At 39.0% G+C, this 14862-nt stretch overlaps 1 protein-coding gene across 2 annotated transcripts in view; it reads right to left on the bottom strand.

The window, feature by feature from the left end:
- RBL2 (RB transcriptional corepressor like 2) overlaps positions 1 to 14862 on the bottom strand; it is a 46488-nt gene that overhangs the window by 23754 nt on the left and 7872 nt on the right. For both annotated transcript variants that reach the window (XM_069549835.1, XM_069549834.1), the window contains exons 3-8: positions 13896 to 14096; positions 9556 to 9620; positions 6005 to 6133; positions 4336 to 4496; positions 4183 to 4247; positions 3415 to 3601 (exon numbers count right to left, since the gene is read on the bottom strand). In XM_069549835.1, coding sequence (XP_069405936.1) covers positions 3415 to 3601; positions 4183 to 4247; positions 4336 to 4496; positions 6005 to 6133; positions 9556 to 9620; positions 13896 to 14096 — 808 coding nt within the window. The remainder of the gene's footprint in view (positions 1 to 3414; positions 3602 to 4182; positions 4248 to 4335; positions 4497 to 6004; positions 6134 to 9555; positions 9621 to 13895; positions 14097 to 14862) is intronic.

Genomic DNA, 14862 nt, shown 5'->3' with positions numbered 1-14862 from the left:
TATGTAGTAAATGTACTTATTCCAGAGATAGCTGTAAAAACACCCACCAAAAACTTTACCTGGCAACAGAACTGTTCGAGTTCCACGACATACAGAAAAACACAGAAATCCACTATACAGAAATAAATCTAATAAATTTCTCTGTGACTTAAGAATAGAGGAAAGACTTCCACTCTGCTTCAAAGGAATTAATTCTATAACTTTTTTAGGTCAATAAGATGATCTAGGTTGATTAACTACATTCAGAAGATTTCTCTCAGTACTTAACAGCTGTTTTTTCTGGCTTGGTTAGTTCTTAGTTGCTGCACTTGGGATCTTTGTTGCCATATGCAGGTTCTTTAGTTGCAGCACTGGGGTCAGACCTGGGCCCCCTGCATTGGGAGCACAGAGTCTTAACCCCTGGGCCACCAGCGGAGTCCCTGAGCAGCTCTCCTTGCAGCCACCGTCTTCCCTGTGTATGACCCGGAACCTTTCTGGAAGAAGTGACAGCAGCCAGCAGCATCTCACCACCGTGCCTACAGGCAGCAGTGCTTCCACAAAGGAAAAGAGGTAAGACGACCACAAACAACTTCCTGCCCACAGTCCTCAAGGTCGGCACGGGGCTTCTTGGTAGCCCCGTTTAAATTCTTAGCTTAAAACTTCCTGTGCATTCTGATCAAGAAGAGTCTTTAACTCCTTAGACCTCTTTTATTGCCCGGCAACTCATACTACTAGGTAACCTCTCCTAATTCCCTAACTTTAAAAGCCATCTGTATCCTAATGACTCTAGGTATAGGTGTGTGTGAAGTCCTTTCATATGGGCTTCACAGGTGGCGCTAGAGGTAAAGAACCCAATACAGGAGACATAAGAGATGCTGGTTTGATCCTTGGATCGGGAAGATCCCCTGGAGGAGGGCATGGCAACTCACTCCAGTCTTCTTGCCTGGGCAGAGGAGCCTGGCAAGCTCCAGTCCGTGGGGCTGCAGAGTCAGACACGACTGAGCGCACATACACGGGTACTTGTATATATGGCCTTTACGTTTGCTGTGAACGCTAGTCTTACATCTCTCTCTTTAATAAGGATTTATTCTTTTTTTTTTTTTTTTGGCCGCACTGGGTCACTGTTGCTGTGTGCAGGCTTTCTCTAGTTGCAGCAAGTGGGGGCTGCTCTTTGTTGTGATGCTCAGGCTTCTCATTCTGGTGGCTTCTCTTGTTGCGAGCACAGGCTCTAGGCATGCTGGCTCAGTAGTGGCAGCTCATGGGCTTAGTTGCTTAGTTCACAGCATGTGGAATCTTCGCAGGCCAGAGACTGAATCTGTGTCCCCTACATTGGCAGGTGGATTCTTAACCACTGGACCACCAGGGAAGCCCTAGTCTTGTATATCTCTTAACTGCCTACTCAGCTCCTCTACTAGAATGTCTAAGAGACATCTCACATTGAACATGCTCATAACTGTGACTCTTGATTTTCACCCCCCTAGACTCGGTCTTTCTCCCCTCAGTAACTGTCAATAGTAAATAACTATGTAATGCCTACAAGCACTGAACACAACACTCGTCACAGACCTCATGAAGCTTAGACTGTAACGCAAGGAGATAATAAACAATCCATCTATCCTTCCTTCCCCTCTTCCTCCTCCTGTCTTTATCTATCATCTTCAGATAAACAATTCTTCCTACCTACCTACCAACCATCAGACAGTGATTAATACTAACACTAATCACAGAGTAAGTGGGAAAGGAAGTCTTGAGGTATGGGAGGATGCTGGTGGTTGTTATTTTGTATAGTAGTCGGGCTATTAGAGATCTGGAGGAAGTGACCAAGTGAACCACATGAGTATCTTGAAGAAACACACCACAGGCCAAGGAAACAGCTTGCTCTGAGTTGGCAGTAGGCTTGGCATATCTGAAGAGGGAAAAAGGAGGTTAATGTGACATGAGTGGAAACGGTGAGGAAGAAGGTGGTGAGAGATGAATTCAGAGAGGGAGTAGGGCCAGATCACTGACGACCTTCCAGACATCTGCGAGGACATTAGCTTTTATACCATGCACCCAGCTGGAGTCCTCACTGTTTTCTTTCTTGCACACCCTAGATCCAAGCCATTCTGTGGATGCTGTCTCCATAACAGAGCCCAAATACAACCATTTCTCTGATTCAAGACACCATGAATTATCACCAGAATCACTGCAATAGCTTCTTAATTCCTTATTCCCACCCCTGCCCCATCCCACCTCTTCACAAGCCCTTTTAAAAATGTAAACCAGATTCCATCAGTCACTGCTCTCTACAACACCTTCCTATCGGCTTTCCTCTCAAGCAGAGCAAAAGTGAACACCTTCCCATGGCTTTCACAGTCCTCTACGGTTGGCCTGTCCCCTTGGTCCACCCCGCTTCAGTTCTCACTCATTCAGTTTCTGCCACACTGGTGTTCTCACTCACTGTTCCTCTGAAAAGCCAACCATGTCTGTACCTCACGGCTCTGTGCTTGCTGTTGTCTTGGTTTCAAATACATTCCCCAGCTGTTTCCATAACTTGTTTCCTCACCTTCTTCAGGTCCGTGTTAATACTACCTCCTTAGAGACGCCTTTTCCAACCACTCTATCTACACCCAGGAGCCCAAGGCCCACCCATTCTCTCTTCTCCTCAATACTTTGTTCTACTACTCTATTTTAGTTTTCTTCATTTATCATCATCTGATATACTATATATTTTCTTGTTTGGTTATCTCTTATCCATCTCCCCACATCAGAATATTAAACAGGATATTCATAGCTGTTTTGTTCACTGGTGTAGTCCCAGTGTCTAGGATACAACCCAGTATATAGAATATCTTGAGAATATCTGCTGAATGAAAAAAGCAAACCAGCCTTGAGTCTGGTCTTACAGGTGAGTTACCCCTTGGAATTAGCCACACTGCCTCTGGAAGTACCTGTCAGAAGTTGCTTATTTTCTATGAACACCACACAACAGAAGGGAAACTCTCAGTCTCCATCATCCCGCCTGAAATAACATATGATCCTGAAACTAAGTTTAAGAGAGTTTTCTTAAAGACTACAGATTCTCAGTTTCCCTAGTGTCTTAGATGAAGGTACTAATTCGGGTCAATCAACATTTTCGAGATGCCTACTATGTTCAGTATGTAACAGCTATATATCCCTGGCCCATCTTTTCAACACCAACAACCAGCATGAGGCATTTGTTGGCATTTATATTCAATTCTTTTTCGCAGGTCTAACCAAAACGTGTGAAAATCAATGTCAACAAAAGTTAAAATAATAAAGACAGAGATAAGCTTCTCAACTGCAATAGGTAGGATGTGAATTTTCTTTTTTGTACTGGAAGCCAGCAACGCGCATGCGCACTCAACTGCCAGAATAAAGCAGGCCCTCGGCGCGCCTGCTCTCGCGCTGCCCCTCCGGCCCGGCTCGGCTCACCCTGTCGAAGTGCCGCTGCAGGATGCTCTTCATCTGCGCCCTCTCAGCAGTCTCTGTTCCTGAGCCAGCGTTCAGGCACCTTGCGAGGGTCCCAATCTCCTCTTCAGCATCCTCGCCCAGGAAAATCCGCTCATCCAGATTCCCAGCAGACAAAACATACTCCTCATAGGCTTTACTGATGGCTTTACTAGAGGGGGAAAAACAGGCAAAATGCACGCTAGCAGAGCTGCCATTTAAAGCTGTGTGCGGCTGCCTGTTCCACTGTTTTCATTTACTAAAAATTCTAATAGTCTGTGAAAGTTAGATTTAGTGGGGTCACCAAGATAAAAACTGAGGCGTATAGAAATGCAGGAGTGCTCCACTACACTCATGCCTTGTACAGGAAGTGTACTTTGCTGGCAGTATTCCAGGGTGGGTGCCCTGTACCAAGCTGCCAGCCGACTTCTCTCTCCCGGCTGCTCCAGGCACCTGTGAAGACCTCAGTGCTTCCACAGCACCATTCGCCACCTGGGTAGTTCCAAAAGGATTTCTTTCAAAAATCATGATCCCAAAATTTAACTATCAGAGCTTTAAAGAACAGCCGCACAATTTTCAACTACTTCAAAACATGTGCTTCAAGTAAGAGTTGACAGGATTTTTTACTGCATCCCTATATTCTGCCACAAAACATATTCTAAATTTCCAGGATACAAACAATAAAAACATTAAACTCTGACGTTTCCTGAGGACATAAAGTATGAAAACACTTTTTATAACAGAAGTACTCACAAACTCTCTCCAAAATTCCCAGGTTCTAAAAAACCAGTAAGATTTTCTTCTTTTCCCTTAAGGAGCTATGATGAAAAAAAAGATCCTTAAGTCATATTAAATCAAGTCTTTACCCAGAAAATATTTTCAAATCATTTCTTTCTACTTACAAACCTTTTTTTCATAAAGCTTCCTAATATAAGGTTTCCAGAAATGTTCCTTTATTCCTTTTGCTTCCAAAACTAAGCCGTCATGTAAGGAACACAGTTTCTCAATAACACAAGGTGGGTCGGAGGAAGGTTTAGAATCCTTAGCATGAAAATCTTCAGATAGACCTATGATGGGTAAAAGAACAGAACAGAGATATCAGGTAGCATTCAACAAGCCTAACTGTAATAAATTAAGATATAAATAACACAGAGTCTAATCAGCACATGAGTTGTTAGCACATGCGTGTATAGGAAATAGTGTAAGGTGCTAATTTAACTGTTTAAATACACTTCAAAAATAGCAAATAGAAGTAAAGCTTTTATTATGACTCAAAAGATTTCAGTTATTCAGTTATCTGGAGAGAGTTAAAAAAGAAAAACTAAAAAAATATTTTTTATACTACTATAATATCTACAAAACAGAAAAATTAAATTTTGCAAAAAAAAGTTACATTCAAATAAAAAAGTCAAATAGAAAAGTTATTGTTCAAAGCACATACTCTTTATATACTTTGAGTTAATTACATTAGATGTTTTTATTATATTACTTTACAGCCCTTCTTGCCCTAGACTCAATGCAAGGCAAAAAAAAACCCCACAAATAATAAATAAAAGAAGAGGAGAAAAATGAAGGGAACCAGCGATACAGAAACACAAAAGGGAGTTAGGAAGAAAATAAATGAAAGAACAGTATACAGAGAACACTAGACTTACCAAACCACAAGCAACTTAAGTAATTAACTCTACTAACTTTAAAAATCTACCCTGTGAGTCAGACAAGTTGAAATTCTAATCATAACCACTTCAAAACTGACAATCACTCAGAATCCTCCTCCTGCTGCTGCTGCTGATGCTGCTGCTGCTGCTGCTAAGTCGCTTCAGTCGTGTCCGACTCTGTGCGACCCCATAGACAGCAGCCCACCAGGCTCCTCCGTCCCTGGGATTCTCCAGGCAAGAACACTGGAGTGGGTTGCCATTTCCTTCTCCAACTCAGAATCCTACCAAGGTATTATTCAAGCAGCAAGAGCATTACATACTAGTTCAATAAGTACCTTTTAAATATTTGCTTTATAAATCATAATTTGGCCTCTTACTGTATATCATTCATAGAAATTCTACACCGTAAAGCCTGCTAAATGCATTACCAAAATAACGATCCTTTCCACACACCTTTCAGAGTTGAAAATGCATTTTAATTATTTTAGAACCACAGGTATTCCTCTTCTGTAGAAAATACTTGAATGAATAAATCTTTCAACAAATCTTCTTTGACCTCCTCTTGTGTGTCAGGCATGAAACTTGCCATCGCACAAAACCACTGTCGGCTTGAATGTCATCATTGCTACTCCAAATTTCTAAATTCCTTCTTCTCATTGAGTATATATTTCAGAAACTTCTAAAGTTGTCATCTAACACTTTTAAAACGTTGTGATATTTGCAATTTCTCTTTCTAGAAATATTTTTACAGAGAGCTCGACTCCTAGTTCTAAGTACTCTGGGATAACTATGGTGATGAAGCGTGGGAAAGCGTTTATGTTCTCTGATGCTAGGAAACCTGTACTATGTATACAACCCCCAAGAGTAAACATGGTGTAGACATGTGAGTCATCTGAGTCCCTGATTTACAAACTTACCTTTAAAATTAGGGTTCACAAGTTCTTTACGATTGGAACATTGAAGGGCATTTCCATAAACTAAGTCCAAAGCACACAGCAGAAGATGATAAGAATTAACCAAATCATCACTAATCATGGGAAAATTACCTATAGGATTATAAAGAATTAGAGAGTCAAATTTGCATTAACTTTACAATATTATAAAAATAATCTCTTCCTTTAATTAAAATGACACTATAAAACAATATGCAAGGCTGACTCAAGAGCTACAGAAAGTGTTTTGGCAAATTTACATTTTGAAATATTACTAATTTTTTAATAAATTTCTAAGAGTTTAAGAAAAACCAAAACTTCACTAAAAATGCCATTCACTTAACAGTTGTTAAATAAGCATTTATTAAATGCTTGTCCAAACTTACTTTCACTGGTTTTTCTTTTGAAAACCCTGAATACAACTTCATAAATTATCTCAAGCTGTAAGAAATTGTTGTATATGAAAATACTTTTCTGTCAAGAAAATTGGTATAAATATTTATTTGGGAAAAGCTCAAAAATTATTAATATAATTATTTTTTAGCATATATGTACTTTAAAAAGACCAGAAACTATAATCAGACTCCTAACAGTAATAGTTCAATGCTTTTTGATGTAGTAATACAAGCTCATACAAACTAATGCAACAGGATCACAATAAAAGATATTTCAGTTCTAGAGCAAATATCCTGGGAACAACTGTTGATGCTTGGTAACAGAGAAAAAACTAAACCAAAACCTAAACCCATAGAAACATATAACTTTTGTAGTTCTAGTTTATCTCTAACATTGGAAACAGGTTTTTACAGGCAGTTAAAAGAGTTATTCTTAGAAATTAAAACATAGTTGTAGATATTTTGTATCTTTAAGCATATCCCTCCTTCCATTAAACACTGCTTATATATGCTTCATATTGACTTTACATTCTCATAGTAACAGATGAATTCAATCTAAATAGCTAACATACATCTGAGGAATTATTTCTAAACTTCGACGTTTTCACACTAAATACAAACACACACTCATACTACTTTGTTTCAGGCTTTTTTCCTTCTTTCCTCTAAAGAAAGTTACCACTTACCTCAGCATATCAGGATAAGCAATTCATTTTTTTTTAATAGGTGAAACATTTCAACAAATCAATTTAAATGAATTAAAGAGAAAAAAATATTTTTCTGTTGCCAAAAACACAAATGATAATTAATAGGTTAAATTCTGCATTGATATAACCAAACTAACTTGCTTGGTTTGACTATAAAGATGCTTAATATTAAAATATACTCAATTCCTCAAATGTAAAACAGGAAGTGGTACCTACCAGTTTCAAATTAAAAAGCCCATCACACTGACAAGCCTAAACTTGTCGCTGGTGTGTGCTTGCCACAGAAGGAAAAAACCTGCAGCAGTAACTTCTTACAAGAAACTTAAATGCCCCTAAAGATCAGAATCTAAATTCCAGGACTCTCCTAACATGACAGAGTCTACCTTTCCAATCCTGACTTTAGAAATAAACCCCACTTTGTGAAATATTTTATCTTTCAGTCAACATAGATAATCTGACTAAAGACTTGGAATATCATGTAAAACAGGAAGTGGTGCCTAACGGTCTTCAGGCCACAAAGCCCTGCATGACAACAAGCCCAAACTTGTCACTGGTATGTACTTGCCTTTGGAAGTCAACAAAGATAACAGGCAAATGTTGGCTTATTTATCAGGAATGAGATCATCTGGGATGCCCACTGTTGCACACAAAGTCATGAAAAAGATGCCCATAAAAGAATACACCTCCCCCCCCCAAATAATGAAATCAAGAACTGAAGAAAACCAACTGCTCTACTCTTCTGGAAAAGATTGTAGTGAAGCATAAATGATCACAGCACTGGACTGTGAGTAGACAAAGGCTCTTCAGACCAAATAATTACAGACAGAATTAATAACAGTAAGATAAAATTAAAAACTCAGATAACTGTAGAGACAAAAATATGCCACTCCAGTTGCTCAACTGAGACCAAAACCTACTTGAGGGCAATCCACTTCTTTTCCAGTAATTTATATAGCAGTACTAAATACTTACCTCCATAAAACAGATAAAAATCCTCTAAGTCAGATATACCTGCCCATAACCTACTGCCCAGATTAATATCATATATAACACCAGCCACAGTAAGCCAAGGGGCAGCGAATGTTCAAACCATCATGAAACAGTTTATGTGCTCTTATGATGTTCTGCATTTCATGCCACTGATCACACCACCTTCATCTGCACTAAAGAAACACGCAGTGTGATGGAAAGTGAAAATCACCAAGAGCTTACTTCTGACAAAGAAAGATTTTTCTTTTCAATCAAGCATGCAGCTCGGGGAAGGGGGGATAAGTTGTAACCTCTAACAATCAGACCAATCACAGTGATCCCAACAGAGTGACACATCCCTGCTGGAGGGCCCACACCCCCAGCATGAAACCAAGAGCTACAAGACGTGGATTCACATCCTAGCTTTTCTTCCAGCAGCTGGTCTCTGGGCCTCAGTGACCTACTCTTTAACATTAACACATTGGGCAAGTTGACCTAATAGTGAGAATCTCTCCTACTGAAGAGACCTTTCAGCTCTATAATTCTTTGGTTTTAACTTTGCATTTTATAAGGCTATCTTAATGGCAAAGGCATTCTACACAGTCTACAGAAAAAGCTAAGGAACCGTACTTTCTTTTCTTCCTTAAATTACTAAGAAGCATTTTTACATAGAAACACAGAGAGGACAATGACAGTCATAAAAATGTGTTTCACTGAACGCAGACCTTGGGCAGGTTAAGTGAGAATAGAGGGCAGTGAAAATAAGTTGTATCTAAAGGCATTTGATCAAGCATGTTTATCTGAACAAGGCATAAAAAGTAATCAAAATTACTTTGAGAATGATTAGTCCCACTCCATTTGTAAGGCATGTCTTGTGCAAAACACAAGTCCAAGCCAAAAGCACAGACACATTAACGTGTTTTCAGCCCATAATTCAGAGATAATATGCTTTGGAGAAGGTGTTGTGTAAGAACAAAACTAAAGGATATTCCATTTAATGCACCATATTTGGTACACTGCGAAGAAATCCAATGCTGCAGAGCAACTAGGCTGGTGTACTGCAACTACTGAAGCCGGAGCGCCCTAGAGCCTGTGCTCCGCAAGAGAAACCGCTGCGGTGAGAAGCCTGCGCACCACAAAGAGAGAGCAGTCCCTGCTCGCCACAGCTGGAGAAAGCTTGTGCACAGCCACAGAGATCCCGCACAGCCAAAAATAAATAAATCAATAATTTTTTTAAAAAACAGAGGGAGGAAGGGAGAAAATATCAGAGGGAAAAAAAGAAAGAAAGAAAAGAAATTCAAAAGCTTTATAAAATGGCAATACTTAAAAAAAAAGAAGGTGGGATTCAAATCCTCGAGAAATTTTTCAGTGAGCATCTTTTCCTGATACACATTTTAGGTTGACAGTAGTAGTACCTGAACTTTTAAGTAAGCTAATATTGAAATAAATATTACTCTTTCCTTACCTTTTGCATATATAAAAAGCACCCAACAAAAATGGAAAACTTCAGACACGGTACAGGGCTGTCGCCTTGAGGGGGAGAAAAAAGTCATGAGATAACAGAAGAATCAGAAAAAGACATGACACATGACTGTAAACTAGGTGGGAAACAAAACCCACAGCTGGAGGGAGTGACAGCAGATTCATTTCTCATGGAAAACGTGCAAGAAGTTCTGCTCCAATCGAACACAGGTAAGGAAATAGCTGGGAGCGAGGGAAAGCTCGCTCAGAAGAAAAATTCTGAAGAACTGTAGAAGCTTTTCCAGGTCAAGATAGCTAAGGCAGAAAATAAATTGAGTTCTGTTTTTTAACGAGTTTGTTAAAGCAGGGCAATGTTTAATCCTTGCCATCAACTGGTGAATAAAGCCCTATAATATGATAACCAAGGAGAAGGATCTTGTAGCGAATAAGGAGACTGAGACACACGGAGAGCAAGTGTACAGAGCTAACAGTAGTGTGGGAACTAAACCCCGCCTTCAGCTTCATCTCCTCAAAGCACCTTGTTAGAATAAGGGTACAAACAAAATAAGAATGAAATGAACAAAATCACAGTAGCTCTTTAGATGACATCAGCAAGGCTAATGTTGCTTTAAGACCCATGTATACGGTCAGACTGGCTTCCCAGGTGGTGCTAGTGGTAAAGAATCTGACAGCAAATGCAGGAAATATTAGAGCTGTGAGTTTGATCCCTGGGTAAGGAAGATCCCCTAGAGAAGGGAATGGCAGCCCACCCCAGTATTCTTGCCTGGAGAATCCCATGGGCAGAGGAGCCTGGCAGGCTACATAGTGTCAGACACGACTGCAGCAGCTTGGCACACACTCATGCAGTCAGATAGTCCACCAATTTTTTTTCCTCTATCACAGCTGATGAACTGTAAACCCTCACTCTCTAAAGACATTCCAGATTATATTAAGTCACAAAAAGACTTTTCTGGGGGAGCATGCTGCATGACATGCAGGATCTTACCCCAAACAGGGATCAAACCTGTGCCCCCTGCAGTGGAAGCACAGTCTTAACCCCTGGACCACCAGGGAAGGCCCACCAGAGGACTTTTCAGTGGAAATTCTGGGCTTCCTATAATTCCTTATATTTCTATCATTAAGAGTACCTGTTACAGGTACTGCTGTAGGGAAGGAGAGGGAGAAAAAATAAGAGTACCTGTTGTATTTGCTAAGTCATCTGCTAAAGGGAGTTTTAGACCTGTTTTAAACTGGCTTTTCTACCAAAACGTCTGCCAATGTTTAGATCAGACATGTGTCGGCTTCATATCCCAATACCCTTATTTTTACAAGGTGTTTGGAGGAGAAGAAGCTGAAGACTGGAGTTTAGTTCCCACACTGTCATTAACTCAGTGCCCTTGCTCTCCGTGTGTCTTAGTTTCCTCATCCGCTAAAAGATACTTCTCCTTGGGTAGCATACTGTAGGGCTTCATTCACCAGCTGATGGCAAGGGTTATACGTCATGGCCCCGCTTTAAAAAGCAGCCTTCCGACCACAGACATGACAAACTATGTAATTTTGACGCCTACCAAGATAAAAGTCAAACTTTTAGGCTTAACCCTCAAGCCATTCTAACTTTCAGCTATAAGTCCGAGGGATGTAATGTACAGCATAAATATAATTAACACTGCTGTAGGTCATATATGCAAGTTGTTAAGAGAATAAATCTGACAGGGTTCTGATCAGAAGGAATGTTTTTTTTCTATTTAATTTTGTATTGCTATGTGAGATGCAGAATGTTCACTAAACGTATTGTGGTCATCATTTCATAAGTCACATCATTATATTGCACTCCTTAAATTTTATAGTGCTGTATGTCAATTATATCTCAATAACACTGGAAGGGAGAAAAAATTAAGCCACTCCCAAAACTGGCTCTGTAACTTGAAAACCCTGGAACAACCAACCAACTTAGCAAAACTTCCTCTTTGCTGCTGTGGTATTTTCACTCTTCATCCTCTGCAGAGAAGAACATCTCTCCAAATTCACCAAAATGGGTACCAAATGATGGTTACCAAAATCCTACCCATCCTTTCGGACATGTTTCTACTTCTTCCGTGGAACGTTACCTAACTGGCTGATACAGAGTGGATTATTTTTGCCTCAGAAGTCCTACATTTCTATTGTCTTTTGCATTTATACATGCCTCTCCCTTATAATACTTACTGTAAGTTCTCAAAAGACAGTAACTATGGGTTTGGGTTTTGGCCTGTTTGTTTTTAATAATTGTGTCCTACATAATACCTAACAAAGTAGTTCATGTGGTAAACTCTCAGTAAATATTCAATGACAAATTTTCAAAGAACAGTTTATAAGAACAACATGGGCTATCAGGCAGACTCTTTAAGTTTCAGTAAGAGCTCCACACTTACTGTGTGACACTGGCCAGATCACTTAGCCTTTGAAAGGCTTGGTTCCCCTACCTGTAACAACAGTATCAACCTCATGGAGCTGAAGCAGTGATTAACTCAAGTAATACATGCTTAATTGAAGTCTTAGCAGAGTCCCTGCACCATAATAAATGCTCAGTAAATGGTATGAATTATTATTACTATGATTATGGTTAGAGTTTTCTTAATTAGAATTAAGTAATATATACACCTAATATAATATGTATGTGCTCAGTCACTCAGTTGTGGCCCACTCTTTGCAACCAACCCCAAGGATTATACCGCCAGGCTCCTCTGTCCATGGAATTTTCCAGCAAGAATACTGGAGTGGATTGCTATTTCCTTCTCCAATATAGTATATATAGCAATATAATATATATACATACATAATTAAGAAAATTCTATAATATACATTATAGAATTACATTGTCAACAAAGGTCCATCTAGTCAAGGCTATGGTTTTTCCAGTAGTCATGTGTGGATGTGAGAGTTGGACTATAAAGCTGAGGACCGAAGAACTGATGCTTTTGAACTGTGGTATTAGAGGAGACTCTTGAGAGTCCCTTGGACTGCAAGGGGATCCAACCAGTCCATCTTAAAGGAAATCAGTCCTGGGTGTTCATTGGAAGGACTGATGTTGAAGGTGAAACTCCAATATTTTGGCCACCTGATGCGAAGAGCTGCTTCATTTGAAAAGACCCTGACGCTGGGAAAGGTTGAAGGCAGGAGGAGAAGGGGATGACAGGGGATGAGATGGTTGGATGGCATCACCGACTCAATCGACATTGAGTTTGGGTGAACTCCGGGAGTTGGTGATGGACAGGGAGGCCTGGCGTGCTGGGGTCGCAAAGAGTTGGACACGACTGAGCGACTGAACTGAACTGATAATATATATGTGCAATAATATATATCAAAGCAAATACAATCTGAAACCATTTCCTGCAACACTTTAAGAAGATACTTTATATTTTTCTATAAATGATCATATCAGCTCATTCAGACTCAGAAAGAAGCTTCTATCCAAACTTTAGAATACTTCATTATAAACAGATAATTCCCCAAAACTGCAAGCAAACCAGACTGGCTGCTTCCATAGCAGTGGGGTCAACTATATAAAAATGTACATTGTTTTATTTTTTAAAGATGCTCACTTACTATAAACATCCATCACAATTTGGGAACATTTTTATATATTGAAAGAGAAGCAAACTTTATTCATTCAATTATAATAACTCCCTTTCCCCTGCTTTTCTTGTCAACATCTTTCTAGTTCTGTTTCCACTTCTACTTTATGAAACAACTTTCCTGAGAAAAGTAGAGAATTTGTATCCCATAACTGCTCTTATCTGCCAGGAAAGATGGAAGATATTGAGCCAGAGTACATTTTCAGACTTTGCAGACATAGTCAAAAGCACAATTTCATGACAGTTTCAATTCATCTATTCTCCCCCAACCAAATTTCTCTACTTTTCACTGGTTGTAAACATCCAAATACAAGGAGAAGCCTTTTCAGGGGAATTTACTCAGTTTGACATAAAAGTCAAATAAAGAGTTTATATGTATTATAATATCTAGAAAATAATAGAAAAAGTCAATACAGTCAATATAAGTAATCAAATTCTATACCCAAGGTGGCTAACTGGTGAGAGCACCGGCAGTCAAGCTGTTGCATTGTTGGTTGCTTAAAGGAAAAGGTTATATGAACAAAGACTCCACACATCTTGCAACATGAAAGAAGCTAAACTCTTCAGAGCTAACATAAAATTTAAATGATGATGAGAAAAAAGATTACTTATGAAATCACATTGATTTCTTAGGACTAGCAAAAGAAACTGAGGGATGCAGACCAAGGGATCAAAACTGTAGCACAGACAGAAGAGTGTGTATTCCTGCTTAACAAATATAAAAACATACCGCTGTTTTCGTCCTCTTTGTTGACGCGGCTGCTCCTCTTGAGGATATTTAAAAATGTCCTGAAAGATGGGTTCATATTTCTTAAAAATTACAGCAGAAACAGTGAAGTTTCTTTCTAATCTCTCAGTACGTTCTCTGAAATGTGGAGGGAGATTGGCCATGTCTTCCCATTTCTTCATCTTGTTAAAAAATTCAATTAAGCTGATAGTAAAAATTAAAAGTGAGATTTTTATAATTAATACAAATATAGGTAAATAAAAGTAAATCAACATTAACTCACTATTACTTTTAGACAGTGATATAAAATCACAACTCATGACTCTGACTAGCTTAGTCTCACAGGTTGGTTTATTTCTCTCATCTTCCAAATCTTTCCTAATCCAAAACTTCCCTAATCTCTTCTTCTGAGATTAGAGTTTTTTTTTTAAATTATGAAATACACATCCACTATAAAATAAGTAACCAGAGAACAAAACCAACATTCACGCACCAACTGATTCAACAGGGATTAATGTAGCACATAAATTTTTGACATTTGCTTCAGATTCTATAGAAACAGCCAAAGTTCTCATTTGTACTCTTCCCCAATCCTATTTCTCACTCTTTTTCCCCAAAGATAACCATCATTCTACAGTCTGAGTCCTTCTCATCCAAGTTTTTACACTTACTATGTGGTTATATATGTACCCAGTAAGAGTATCTTTTGTATGTCTGATTTAAAAATTTTATATAAATAGTATACTGTAAGTAGCATTCTATAACTTACTTTTCCATTCAATAATGGCTTTTTATTTGTTTTTTGGCCTTGTCCTGCAACATGTGGGATCCTAATTCCCTATAAAACTCACACCCCCTGCAGTGAGAGTACGAAGTCTTAATCACTGAATCAGAGAATTCCCCATTCAATATTGTTTATGAGATTAATGTTGATATGGATTGAATTTATTCAATTTAACTGCTAAAAATA

Source organism: Ovis canadensis, chromosome 14 (genome assembly GCF_042477335.2).
Source record: "Ovis canadensis isolate MfBH-ARS-UI-01 breed Bighorn chromosome 14, ARS-UI_OviCan_v2, whole genome shotgun sequence".
NCBI lineage: Eukaryota > Metazoa > Chordata > Mammalia > Artiodactyla > Bovidae > Ovis > Ovis canadensis.
Note: the sequence above shows the minus strand (reverse complement) of the source record. Positions and strands in the feature narration are given on the sequence as shown.